Genomic DNA, 14,642 nt, shown 5'->3' with positions numbered 1-14,642 from the left:
TCTCCCAAGCTTCCTCATTTTCATGAGTACAATGGGGAAATAATTTCTGCTCAGTTTTTGTAAGATATTTTTAATCACTTGGGTAAAGACATAACACTGATTCTTAATGTTATTCACAGCATGGTTGTTATAATTTGGGTTGTTGGCGTTTCTGAGCTGGTCCCCACTATCCTTCTACCATGAAATGTTTGTCTACGCAGACTCGCCTCTCTTGTCTAGAGAGCCAGGCATCTAGCTCTCTGTCAAGATTATTTAAGAAAGATGGTTATTGATGTTTTCTTTCTGCGTGGGAGAAAATCGTGCTTGCTTTAATGGAGATTGCCGAGAGTCATTTTGAAAGCATCCTTGTATTTCACGATGTTTCCCCCATTCTGAGGGCTCTATTAAAAGTGTTGCTAACTCTAACCCTCCTTCTGAGGTTTTCCTGGATCTCAAGTGCTGGTTAACAACTCTCAGTTCTGAAAACCACCTCAACCTAAGATCCTCTTAAACAGGATCTTTCTTCTTGTTTGGGTTTTGGTCATGTTAGTTTTATCTGCACCTAAATTCACTGGGGAACAGAAGCATTTTCTTAATCAATTGACCACTAAACTCCCCCCCCCCCACAAAAGTTTAAAAAAGAAAAATATCTACTGCTCTTAGCTTTTGATACCTAGATAATAAGAGCTGCTTATTAGTTGCTGTGAATTTATGTATTGCTTAATTTGTCCAAAGAAAGACTATAAAGATAGACTCAGAGGTTCAAGGATATAAAATTTTAAGACTTTACTTATTTTACATAGGATACAGTCTTCAGACTCTTAAAACTTGCCATACATGCAGTCAAAAATCTGTGACTCCTGGGCGGTGATGAACATAGCAAAATGGGCATTAGGAAAGGAAACGAAATAGCTACTTTAGTGCTAGTTATTAAGACCAGTTATGCAACTTTAGTGTCTTAATTTTCTTTGACATTTGGTTTCACTGGTAAAAAAAGGATGTGATATTGCATCCATGTAATAAGCAGACAGTATTAATAAAGGAAAAAAATGTCTCATGTCTTTTGAGATATTTGGCATGTGGGATGGTACAAACTGGTGTTACAAAATATCTTTATTATATTATATTACAAAATATTCTATCATCATATAGTCATTTATCTAGATAAGTGTTATTAATTCATATTCCTCTAGATAGTAAATTTTCCTGATTGCACATTAAATTCTTTGGGAGGAGCTGGAATGTTTCCCCCCGACCCTTGTAGGTCCCACGTAATTCCTGAAATCCACAAAAGCACATCTACACTGCCAACATGAAAACTGGTGAAATAGGCATGATTTGTTCCTTCTGCTTCTTCCCCTCTTTTTGTGTCCCCTATCCTGAAATGTCCAGGTCTTAATGTTGCCTTCAACACCAAGCATGGTGTCTAATATCAAATAGCTATCAGTAGACACTGCTGAATTAATCACCACCCATGGATGCCCCTGACTCTGATAATCTTATGTGGCCATCCTCTTAATTCTTTTCCAGATTTTCCTGACTTGGTCCTGATTTCCCCAAATATTTTTTTGTGCTGGGTAACTACTACCAAAACTATTAAAAGAAGGTTTACTAGAGAATTGTGCATGCGTGCTCAGTCATATTTGACTCTGAATGGTAGCCTGCCAGGCTGCTCTGTTCATGGAATTTTCCAGCAAAATACTGGAGCGGGTTGCCGTTTCCTACTCAAGGGGATCTTCCCCACCCAGGGATCAAACCTGAGTCTCTTGCATCTCCTGCACTGGCAGCGGATTCTTTACCACTGCACCACCTGGGAAGCCCCACTAGTGAGCTTATGTATTTACTGCACTGTCCTTGTGACTAACAGATACAAGCTTTAAGATCTGCAAACTCGAGTTCGAGATTCATCCTATATAGTTCATTGTACCAGTTTCTAAACGAAAGAGACCTCCTGAAGGGCCAACCTAGTATCTTGATAAGTATATGATAAAGCACAAGTCCTTTAATAAGCATGAAATGCAGCTGTAAATCATAAAATGCTATGCCAGTATGAATGATCAATTTAATGGCATGCTCTTTCCCAAAGTAGAACCTCTGTTAGTGGAACTATTGGCTAAAAATACATTTGTGCAAGAAGGACTTGTGTTCACACTACACCATCTGCTTTAGAATTGAGGCAGTGGACTCGAGATTTCTTGAATGGAAACTTATCCTGTCCCTTATTCAGCTTGTATTTGCTAGAGTACCTGGAGAAAAATGTCTTTAGAATTATATCTAAATCAAGAAGTTGATAGGTATCACAATTTTTAACTTTCTCAATATTTTTAGTTTAGTGCTCTAATTCACCACTAAATGTGGATACATACTTTGTTCCTTGAGAACAGAACAATTCACCAAAATTATTTTATTCACTTATGCTTAAATTATTTTATATTTAAAGTGTATAGAGCATATGTTACAGAATAGTCATTTACCTGCAGAATAGGCTTCTTTTCCTTTAAATGAGATAAAAACCTACTGTATCCTGCAGTCATAGAAAATTCAAATATATTAAAACCGTCATATTTTGCAACAATTCCCATAGACCCACAATGCATTTATCCTATGCTGTTACAGTTACACAGTGTTCTTATTCAAGATTATATTGAAAGCATCTTGGGTATCATTGCAATAGAAAGAAAACATGAATTTCTTTGGTGCCTGCGTTTTTAGATTCTCTGCTGACTGTAATTTCTATACCATTGCTTCCTTTTCCAGTTTGTTAAATGCAAAGTTGTGGTGACTATAGATTCAAGTGATTGATTCTCTTTGTACATGTGTAAATGAATATGCATTATTTCAATGTGAGATTTAAAGCATATGCAGTTTATTTAACATACCTGGGCCACAAGCTAAATTTTTTTTTTTTTTACAAGTAGCTTAAAATTAGAGTTTTACAGTTCTTAACACAGTTTATGTTATAGTCCCCCACCTCTGCCTTGGGTTTTCAAATGCTTAAAATGTTTTCGTTACCAAACTAGATTTATTCATACAAACAAAGAAATATATTCCTCTCGGTATGAATTGAAAACGTTTTTAGAATTAGCAAGTTCATGAAGATGTTTATTACATTAAATATAATAAAGAGCAAAAGATTTCTCATTCACAGGTGAATTATGATTCTAGGGAAAAAGTATTCAATTTGTAAACCAAAACCATCATCCTTTAGGATTAAGAAGAAAGTGAAAAAACCATTACAATGTTATATGTAGTTTTTTTAAAAAAATTTAAAGAAGGAAATGAAGGTTATTTTACTAAGTGTATGACACTGTTTTAAAGATTTTTCCTAGTGTATGGTTGATTTACAATATTGTGTTAGTTTCAGCTGTACGGCAAAGTAAATCAGTTATACATATACATATAGCCACTCCTTCATAGATTCTTTTCCAATGTAGCCCATTACAGAGTACTAAATAGAGTTCCCTGTGCTATACAATAGGATAAAAGCATTTTTAGTTATCCCTATTAGTTACCTATTTTATGTATAGTAGTGTGTATATATCAACTCAATCTCCCAATTTATCCCTCCTCATTTTTAACCCCTGGTAAGCATAAGTTTCTTTCTACATCTATAACAGTTTATAACCCTTTGATTAAAGTTTTTCCAAGTACTAGAATATAATATAATTTACAGCATGAGCCGAGATTACTATGTCTTGATAACCTTTTTTTTTTTAATTGCTAATTTGGAAACATTTCTTTTTAAGCAAGTACATATATGTAGAGACTACTACCGTTAGGTTTGTTCAAGGCATGTCATAGTTGAAGGCACAGTTGTTGAAGACATTAGTCATAGTTCTTGAAGAACATTGTGAAGCTGCAACAGAAAACACACAATAAATGGCTAGACTCAGATTCATATCCTTTGAACTTGCTGAATCGCTGCTAAGGGGCGCATAGATTAAGAAAAGAAAAAAAAAAGCTTTAAAATGTGCTGGTCTTTAGGTGCCCTCTACTGTTTTTCCAGAATGCTGCAGTCACACACAGTCAAGGGGAACCGGTCTCAAAGTTCTTCATTCAAAGCCTCAATTAACGTCATGTTAGTCCACTAGATTTAGTACTAATGTTTCGTTCCCTGTGGACTTGTGAAAAAGCAGCTTGCAACTCTCTGATGGTGTGAGCGCTGTGCTTCCTTGCAGAGAATGGAGCAGTGACAGGTCTTTATCTTTGTTGTAGGAATGTTCCCTCTTTGGCAAGGACACAGCTCTTCAGAGCTATACGTCTTTTCTTGGAGGTGCTCTAGGATTGACTAGGATGGGAACTTGCCCAGATTTCTACTCTCTGAACCTGCAGAGTTTTTTAAACATATGTTTTACATATTTTTAAAAGGTAGATCAAACACTTTATTTTTAGAAAATATCTCTGGGTCCCTAGAGGATTTTCATTTTGTGACTACATGGGTAACACATCAGAGGACTTGATCTAAGTCTGAACGTCTGTGGAAGCTGCCTTAAGATTCTCCAGGAGATAGGCTTTGACTAAAGTGGGTCCTCTTCCAATTATTGATCTATTGCCTTGCATCTTGACAATGCAGTCACTTGTTTCTAAGTTATAAATCCTTTTTCACCTCTTTCTCTTTTTGAGATGTAGATCCACTTTAATGTCTGAGCTCAGGCTAACTTTCTCTTGGCACAAACTAGGAAATTATCCTTTTTGGCAAAATCTCAATACTTTTGATATGCTAGAGCCAACTAGGTAATTTAGAAGTCACATAATAACTTTCAGAGGTTTTTGTCCATGGTGATTTCCAAGCTGATCAAGATGAAAAGAAAGCTTTTATGAATTCTAATATGTGAGGTTTACATGGCATAATTATCTTAAACAGAGCCTCTAAGGTCATGAGCTTCCCAAGTTGGGGAATACAGAACCTGATGCACCACCAATCATAAACGTGCCCATTATTTGATGTATCATAAGAAAGGAAAGCTTCTAGCTATTATTCTAAGATGCCATCAATTATAGTATAGCCAATTTCAGAAATGTTAGAATGTGAGGGAGAGAAGTGTATCTTAGAATCAATGAAATAGGGTAGTTTCCATGAGCAGTTGGGCCGTGTGCTAATATATTCTTTATTTATCATTCATGATTGGAATTAATAATTCTCAGCTCACAACGTAGGATTAACAATTCTTCACACAGATCTAAATTTCAGTCTGGAGATTTGAGGATCAAATGTTATTTGGAAATGTCCTTTTTTTCCCTGAGTCCTCTTAAAGAATTTCCTTATCAGCTTCCTGTCTTAATGAAATGCTGCATTGCTGTTTCTGAAAAAAAGAGGATAAAGGCATTCCAACTTAGATGTGAAAGTGGTGCCCTTCAGGCAGTTTCTTTAGGTTAGAGTGAATAGTTTACTGGCTTTGATGAGATGGCTCATGGTGATATTAACTTATCTTGTGTAGTGCCTGGTACAAAAGATACTTACTAAATCTTTGTGGCATCTAATCTTGATGTTGAGAATGCTTTCTAAATGCAAGAGTGACCCAAATGCATTTTATTAGGTAATCCTCTACACCCCAAGGTTTACATCTTTTCCACTTGTTATCCTAAATAATAGAATTCCATTCAAGGCTCTCTGATAGCATTCATCTAAAGAGAGAGGTGATCCATGTATTTTGGCATATTGTTTCATACACCGTAGTGGAAAATCAGGATTCAAGTACGTCTCTGTTAATAGCAGGTATAGCATAACACAGAGTGAAAAGAAGAGGTTACTAGAGTAGGTCCCTGTGTGACTGTTCCTGTCATAGTTACCTAGCTGACCTTAGCTCTTGTCCTAAGATATGAGATTAGGACACTGAACTTTTTATGGTCCTATATGAAGCAACTTCAGTGCTGCTGTTATGCCCTTTATCAGATATGTTTCTGTCGTATACACCCATGTTGTCGTTGTGTATCTAGACACTGAGACAGTTATTTTAGTTTTCTCTCTCTTTTTCATTAAAAAGACTATTTGCTTTGACAAACCGGTTATTATGACAAACTGGTCCAGTTAATCTTAGTCACTAGCGTCATTGTAGATGTGTAGCTCCTTCCCATTAATAAAGGTTCGTATTTATGCACTGGTAGATCAGGAGAGTAAAACGTAAATATACTGGGAATGTGAGGAATGTATAAAACAAGATACAAAATATTGCTTAATTGAGTGACTATAATTTTATTTCCTTCTCTGCTTTTACATAATATCAGCCACAGTTCATGTTATGTTCTAGAAGGCTGAGTGTTTCTTTAAATGTAAAATAGACTTATATCACTAGAATTCTGAATTTAACCTTGTAATAATGAAGGTAAGTAACATAACTAGATTTAATGGAGAGGCAAATCTAAATAATATTATACATGTAGTCCAATTTCAGTTATTTGAATTTTCTAGCATATAAAGTGTGATGGACTTTCATTCAAAGCTCCAGTATTGAAAAGTATTTTTCAAGTTTATTCAGGTAGAATTCTCAAGGGTCATATTTTCCATTCAGTGCAATTATTTCTGATGCTTCATAGTAGTTATTTGGAAATTACCCAGAGTAATAGTTTGTATTTAGTTAGTTAACCTTATTTGTGATTTATAATGAGATATTTGATCACTCTAGTTAAATGAAAAGTTACATTGAACTAGCTTGTAATCACAGTCTTGTTTGTGACCTTGGACATAAGAATACCATATTATTAAATGCAAGTTTTTTTTAAACTTCTTAAGTCAAATGTCACATAGGAACCTCAGAGACTCGCTGTAGCAATAGTCTCATGTGATCACCTGTTCTGTCCTGATATGCCTTAGGAATGCTCTATCCCAGAAGCACCACACTGCTGGGGAGAATGGAGACCTTTTCTCCTCAGGGCAGATCCACTGGCATTCAAATCGCTAGGCGCAGTGAAGGGTAAGGGTCTGCATTACACATCTGTCTCCAAATTTAGCTCACCTGGAGAGTTTTGCTTGTTTTTATCTTACAGATTCCCTATGCAGCAAGCTTGATCAGGAAAGAAAAGCTTGGCGCCCATCTCAGCAAAAGCTAAAAGGTGAGCTCAGCAGAGAAAACAGACAGTTCTCTGAATTGCTCGGTTGTGTTCCTCACTGATGTGCTTGAGATAACCCAGGCGCTGAGTGGTGCTGCAACCTGGGTTTAAGCCGATACCCTGTTGAACTTCATTCTGGGCCTGGGACTTCCTTAATAAAAAGCTAAGTGCGTCTTACAAATTCTGTGGACATTTTTTAAAGCTAAGGAAATCCTCAACTGAGTCTTGCACATGTGATCATTCTGTTTTGAGGTTTTCTGCTCCTCCTGGTTCCTCCTAACACCCCGATTCCCGGTACGCTGAAGGAAATCAGAATGTCTAAAGCCATGCTTACTAGGTTTCCTCTTCTTTGCTCAAATTCTTGCTGAAATCCAGCTTTCAGTGAGTCACTGGCAGATGGTGCCGTGAATGACTGCAGGCGACATCGACCTTCGAGAACTGCAGGTTTAGCCGTTCGTTCTTTTATAAAACAGTCCTTGTTTCTCTACAGATGAAGCCAGATCCAACGTCACATATCTGGCAACAATTTAAAAGACAAGAATTCTGGACACCTAGGGGAAAGAAGACAGTAAAAATTCAATGGCTGTTTATCAGTTCAGTTCAGTTCAGTCACTCAGTTGTGTCCGACTCTTTGCGACCCCATGAACTGCAGCACGTCAGGCCTCCCTGTCCATCACCAACTCCCGGAGTCCACCCAAACTCACGTCCATCGAGTCAGTGATGCCATTCAATCATCTCATCCTCTGTTGTCACCTTCTCCTCCTGCCTTCAATCTTTCCCAGCATCAGGGTCTTTTCAAATGAGTCAGCTCTTCGCATCGGGTGGCCAAAGTATTGGAGTTTCAGCTTCAACATCAGTCCTTCCAATGAACACCCAGGACTGATTTCCTTTAGGATGGACTGGTTGGATCTCCTTGCTGTCCAAGGGACTCTCAAGAGTCTTCTCCAACACCACAGTTCAAAATATTCAGAATATACCTAAACATTTCAAAAACAGCTTTTTATGATATAGAAGAAGATATATATAATTATTAGAACTGAAGGAATGCAAAGCTAGGACACTGTTGTTTTTGTAGCAATACATTAAGATGACCTAGCAGCTACAACAGCTAAATCAGGGGAAAACTCAGATGTCAGAGGTGGTGTTTGTGCATGCTCATGGCCAACTAGGATTGTGGTCATTTATCAATTTTATTCATTCCCATCAGAATGATTCTACCCACTCCTTCCCTCTGGAACCTATTTTCAACTCAGAATTTAAGGCAAAAAAAATTCTATGCAATGCAGGTTCATGGTTCCTTTTCTTCACTTCATGTTTCTCTTTTGCCTATCACAAGCTTCCTCTACTATGTACATATGACAGTTCTACTTCTTGCCATCATCTTATTAGTGATGCATGCATGCATGCTAAGTGGCTTCAGTCGGGTCCAACTCTTTGTGACCTTGTGAACTGTAGCAGACCAGGCTATTCTGTCCAGGGGATTCTCCAGGCAGGAATACTGGAGTGGGTTGCCATGCCCTCCTCCAGGGGATCTTCCCGACCCAGGGATTGAACCCACATCTCTTACGTCTCTTGCATTGGCAGGTGGGTTCTTTACCACTGGCACCATCTGGGAAGCCCCTTATTAGTGATAATCTTCAGTATTTGTCTTAAACAATTGTACGTATGTCACATTTCATTAGGAGCTCAAAATTCTTTCCAAGGCAATCTCTCATTCATTCCTTTCCCTTAATTTTATGCTCAGGGAACCGAGGTTTGGTGAAGAGAGATATGATGTTTTATGTCTCTGTTGCAAAACCAGGAAGAGATTCTAGGCCTTCTGACTTTAAGTGCAGTATCTGCTTAGTCCTTATACAGTGACTTCTGTGAGCAGATATTTAGCAACAGAGTTGCTCAGTCATTCTGTTTTGAGACATTCAGATATTGTCATTCTGTTTCTGTCTGCATGAAGTCATACACTTACACAAATGCACTTGTGAATTTAGCTTCATTCTGTACATTCAGGTATTTTTCGTAAGTCTGAAGTTGATTTGAGGTGCTTTCTTTCTCACTCTTATAGACCAGGTTTGTCCCAGAAGTGTGAAATAAATACTTTTAGGACATTAAGTCTAATAAATCTTAATGCAGGATATCAAGGTAGTCAGAGCAAGAATCATCCAAATGAATACTGATAAACCCATATGTATAAAAGTTTGAAAATGTCAGATGACTTTTCTTTCAAATCAAAGAGTAAATACTGGAATGTGCTTTTTAATTAACCTTTTCATTGAAGTATAGCACTTTCACCAAAGCCTATAAATCACCATGAAGTCAAGTCAAGTCATGAAGTCAAGAATTCAAAACTCAGTGAACTCACTCAGGTTCTCCCATCTTGTGCCTCTTTCCAATTACTCCCCTGGCCCCAGAAGACTAGTTTTGCTTGTTTTTGAACTTTAATGAAGGACATTATAGAGAACATTCTCTTGTATCTGGCTTTTTTCACTCCACCTTTGTGATACATCCATTAGACTAGACTGTACTTTGATTTATACTTAGGGACTTCAATAAACTCTTTTTACCCATCCACTTCCCCAACTCATCTTCTCTACTTGTCGCACATGAGCTGCTCTCCACCTGCAAAATGAAGACTTACCACCCAGAAACCACGCCTTTGATGGTGGCATAGTGTACAGTGAGGTGGAAAAAAAAAAAAAGATTGATTTGTGTTTAGTAAGTAATGCTTCCTCCATGCTGATTTTGTTTCCATCCTTGCAGACAACAGGGATTTCTCTAAGTAGACCCTGGTGCTTTCAGAAGATTAGTGGTTACTTAAATGCTGAGCTAAATCAGCCAAGCAGAGAATCACAACCATATTGTTAGAGGCAGTATTTGATTCTCAACATGCCAAGCCTGCAAGGAATTACCCCAGGAGAGATGACAAAATAAAAATCATTACACCAAGGGAGAGAGACAAATTCTGTCTTGCTGAGTGACCACAGGTTTCCAAATTAGGGACTGATGCATTAATGTCTTATGCAAGAGTGACCCTTAAGGTAGTGAGCTGTGTTCTTGCCACCCAGTGGATTCCAGTGTGACTATTAAGAGGAGGAAGCTTTTCAAAACCACAGGCAGTCTACTTAATAAGCTGAGCAAGTACTGCCACATATCCCTGCTCTACAAATCTTGTTTGTCCTGCATTAGGACACCAGAAATTCCATGTCAAATCAAAATAAAAGTCCACCCATACCAAGGGACTAACTGTGCCGTTCCATTAGAAGAGCCAAATTGCAGTTTTTAACAATACCAACCTCAAAACTGAGGGGTATACGCTGAATAGCTCTTAATTTTCCCTTGGTAACTCCTTACAGATCCATTATCCATGGATTCATCAAAACCTTTCTTCAACCTAGGCATAGCCCCCTTTGGGGCAATGAATTCTATTTGTTTAGCTACCAGCTGTGTAAACTGTAGTTTATTTTATTTATCTTTCAACTACCTCCTAAAACAAGCCCTTGTAGATTAGACATTGTACTGTTCTGTTCATTCGCTTTATCGTGAGCTCATAAGTACAATGGAAGTGATTTGGAAAAGTATTGCAACATGTTGTGCATATTATCCTTTCATCTGGAACTGTTTTTAACACCGGAATTATTCCTGATGGCCTTCCTTAGCTTCAGTCCTTAATGTGCCCCAGTTCCTACACAGACCTTACAGTGTAATGTGTGTGAAATCTACACCGCAAATAAAAACGTCATGATGTTAACACCAATTTAATATTACTTTACATTCTTTTTTCCCAAACTCCCTTTAACATTATGCAAATATCATCCTTGTGACTCAGTGAAACACTTGTGTCTTTCACAGAGAACAGGATCATTTTTTACAAGTAAAAAGTGAATCATAGGTATGGCTCATTCATAGTCATACAGAAACTTGCTGAACAAGCTGGAAATAATTATAACTGGCATTCACTGAGCACTTACCATGCCAGATACTTGGTCAAATTCTTTGCCACATTTTCTGTTTTGATCCTTACACCTCTTTACAGTTGATCCTATTACTGTCTCCATTTCATACATGAGATCACAGAGGTTCAGTGAGGTCACTTAGCTAGAAAGTGACAAAGCCAGGATTCAATACAGATCTGTTTGACACTACGCCCCTTCTCTGTTTTTCCAGGATCATTGGGCTGGTTTTGAAAGAGTCTGGCTTCTAAATCTGACACTGCTCCTCTATGTCATCTTAAGTAATTTCATTTACTATCTTTGAGGCTCATTCTTATTTATGAAATGTGGATGGCCAAACTTGATCAAAACCTGCATTAGTTCTGAATGTTGACAATCACTCTTAAATGTCAGTCTTCTGCCAAATTCTCTCTTCTTTCCCACAAATGAGCTGCTTTTATTAAAGTCTGTTCAAAACCCTAGATAATACCCAAGGGTATAACCCACCTACTTTTGACTTTTTGTCTGCATTTTTCTTCATCACTGATTGCTTCTTTACTTCCTTCTAGAGAGTTTGAAAATATGATTTTTTTCCCTATGCTAACAACATCTAGCTCTTTGGTAAACTCCTGTCATTTTTACTGCACTTCTGGGATAACTGCTATTAAAAAATGGCAAGAAAAAGGCCTTAAAAGGGTGTGGAGGAATTGTAATTGAACACTTTGTGTTTTCCTTTTGTAACAATCAAAAATAAAGGGTGAGGGCTGGGTAGCATGTCTATTTCTCTCCTCTGATGTCAAACAAAAGAGTCCCCATTGAGAATGAGAGTGTGCTACCATATTTCTGTGTGTGTGTGTGTGTGTGTGTGTGTGTGTGCATGCTCAGTAGCTCGGGTGTGTCTAAATGCTTTACGTCAACTGTTTTATCTTCAAAACAACCTATTGAGAGAAGTACTGCTACTCTCCTCATTCTCCAACTGAGCAGACCGAAATGCAGAGATGAGTCAGTTGTGTGGTCTCACTGCTAACAAGCGGCAGGGTTTGAACCAGGTTGCCCACACTTCATCCACTCTCCTCTGACTTGTAACCTGAAATCATGGCTTGATTCACATCTTCCATTATCAGTTATAAATACGTGGTTAATAAACCGATCCAGTGGCCTCATTGATGCTGAATGGCACAACCTCCACTCATACCTCTAGAGCTGCCCTAACACCCAGGACAAGAAAAGCAGATATAACTTGGACCGTCCAGCCAAAGCCAGCAGGTCACCAGAGCCTGTAACTGCCTGCCCCTTTACCACAGGCGTCTGTCAGTGTTTGCTCCCAACAAATCAGAGCCTCTGGAACCCAGCAAAATGACCTTACTGTGAAGTAAGGGTAGCAAACCCCCACGCTCTGATGGAATAGTTCTAGTTTGGCTCAATGTCAGCAGATATGCATCATCTAAGGTAGCAGGCAGACACAGGAGGAAAGGAAGATGCTTTCATGGTCACTGTTTAAACATTTTTACCTAAACTGTGCTAAAAATGTCTCCTAGTAAGGATATACTAAATATTTACTTTAAATGTTTTAAAATTATCTGATCATATCACACCGAGGTTGTCAGTCTGTGCATTTTGTCTTATTCCAGGTGCACAAAACCACTTCCTCTTGTGCTCTTGTAAGATACAGCCTGCCCCTGAGCACTTCGGACCCGCGCAGAGCCTGCAAATGGAAAGGGCTTGGGAATCAGATACAAAATCCGGTTCAGGAGAACCCAAGGACAAGTGACCTCAAAGCAGCGTGGACAACCATGTAAAATAGACTGTAGCGGCCATTCACTAGTGGGGGGAGGGGGAAACCAGCCAGCGCAGTCAATGCTTGTCGCATCTTTTGGTGGAACCAAAGTTCGAGTCTGTGTTTTTAAAGGCCAACCGAACCCAGAGCGTGGGAGTGCTGTTAGCCGACCGGGGTGGGAAACCCGTGGACAGTTCCGGGGGATCTCAGGGCTGCACACTTGGAGAGAGCAGCTCTACAAGACTGCCTTTTACATCTGGAGAAGTGATTCTTGGTGAAAAGACAACATGAGACCTGTCCTAGAAGCGGGGATCACGTTTCGTCAGCTAGGATGGCATCGGCCGTAAGAACCTGCTTTTCCTAGCACACTGGACAGACTTGTGTGTGGCCCCTTCCTCTCTGGTACTTTGCCTGCTGTATGAATGAAGATTGTATTCCTCTGGAAATATTTTACAGTCTAATATTGAGTGTAATTAAGAATATAATCATGTTATCAAAAATGGTATTTAACTCTGTTGTAGTTTCTTTAACATTCATGTGGATAAAAAGTCTATAATAAAAAAACTATGAAGTAAAGGTTGTGTTCATGTAGTTAAATAAACATCTGCTTAGGGGCAGCACTAATACTTCTTAGAATTATTTTGCCTTAAAATGTTTGAATACATTATTTTTGGAAATGGAATTTCTTCAGAAATGTTTATTAAAGTCTAAGTTAGCCTTTGGCCATTGTCAGCAGCTGGAATCCTCCCCATCATGATGGTATCTTTGTGTGGATAAGGAAAGGTTCTAAATTTTGGCTATGTCTTCTAACAGTATTGCTGAGGTAGTGTGCCTTTCTCCTTACTGTGATGTTGAATCAAAGTCCGTGAGATCATTTTATGCCTAAAATTCTGCCTCTCAGATGAAAGAGATAGGTCAAAATGGTGATCCTCTGGAGCCAGGATTTCTAAAGTAATTCTGAGTTGAATGGAAGTCTACTGTGGATGCTCTCCTGCCCTGGAACTGCTAAAGACCATCCTAACTGAAGAGACATCTCACCAATGGCATCCCTTTACAGATTTCAGATCAAGTTGAAAATGCATTGCGATGATATTTAATACTTATCCCCCACCATCTTCATTATCATGAACTATCAATACAAGCTTCACAATTAGCCCACCCTTGAGATAAATTTTCTTATCTTTAGCTGCCACATTAAGAAACCAAAGGAGGGATACTCAGTGACTTTCTTCCCAGCCCATGAAGGATGGGAGGCTGGACCAGAGAAGGGATATAAACAAAGTCCTGGGGTCTGAGGACAGGTCCCCAGTGACAGTAGCAAAAAACAACGTGAAGACGCTGCAGCTGACCGCAGAGAGGAGGATGTTCTTCCAGGAGCCACGGCATGGGGCTCACAGAGCCTTTCGGACATGACACACATTTCTGAAACACATCCATGCTTGGCACGAGGAGAGAAGCTGGTCAGTCAAGTTGATGGAGAATTTTCTCCTACAGAATCTTTAGATTACATGTAAGGATGGAAGCCTAGCATCCTTAGCTTTGTACTCTAAGCCAGTAACACTGGAAGTATAGAAAATTACCAGGAAAGGCACAGACCCGGCTTCATGACCAGCCACAGGGGAAGCGGAGGTCATCTTCTGCAGAAACTACGGGACCAGATAACTGAAGGGTAAGGGCAGAAGCTCCAGAGGAGAAATAACTAAAGATTTGCAGATGAATTTAAAGTCTTTTTCTTAAGCTGCCATGTAAACAAGGTGGACCACAGTATATAGGGTCGCAAAGAGTCGGATACGACTGAAGCAACTTAGCACGCACGCAAGCAAGCCTGAAATGTCATTTTTTTCTTTCCAATTGCAGTTTTATTTGTCTCAGAGTTATTAGTGCTAAAATATCAGCAAATGATCTTGCAGCAAAAG

General features: G+C 38.8%; 1 protein-coding gene across 1 annotated transcript in view; it reads left to right on the top strand.

The window, feature by feature from the left end:
• SKOR2 (SKI family transcriptional corepressor 2) overlaps positions 1-12,714 on the top strand; it is a 39,842-nt gene extending 27,128 nt beyond the window's left edge. Inside the window, exons 7-8 of the mRNA XM_065935174.1 lie at positions 6,964-7,029; positions 12,581-12,714. Of these exons, the coding sequence (XP_065791246.1) occupies positions 6,964-7,026 (63 nt within the window). The 3' untranslated portion in view covers positions 7,027-7,029; positions 12,581-12,714. The remainder of the gene's footprint in view (positions 1-6,963; positions 7,030-12,580) is intronic.
• The last annotated feature ends 1,928 nt before the right edge of the window (positions 12,715-14,642 follow it).

Source organism: Muntiacus reevesi, chromosome 4 (assembly GCF_963930625.1).
Source record: "Muntiacus reevesi chromosome 4, mMunRee1.1, whole genome shotgun sequence".
Classification (NCBI taxonomy): Eukaryota; Metazoa; Chordata; class Mammalia; order Artiodactyla; family Cervidae; genus Muntiacus; species Muntiacus reevesi.
This window is presented reverse-complemented; position numbering and strand designations above follow the sequence as displayed.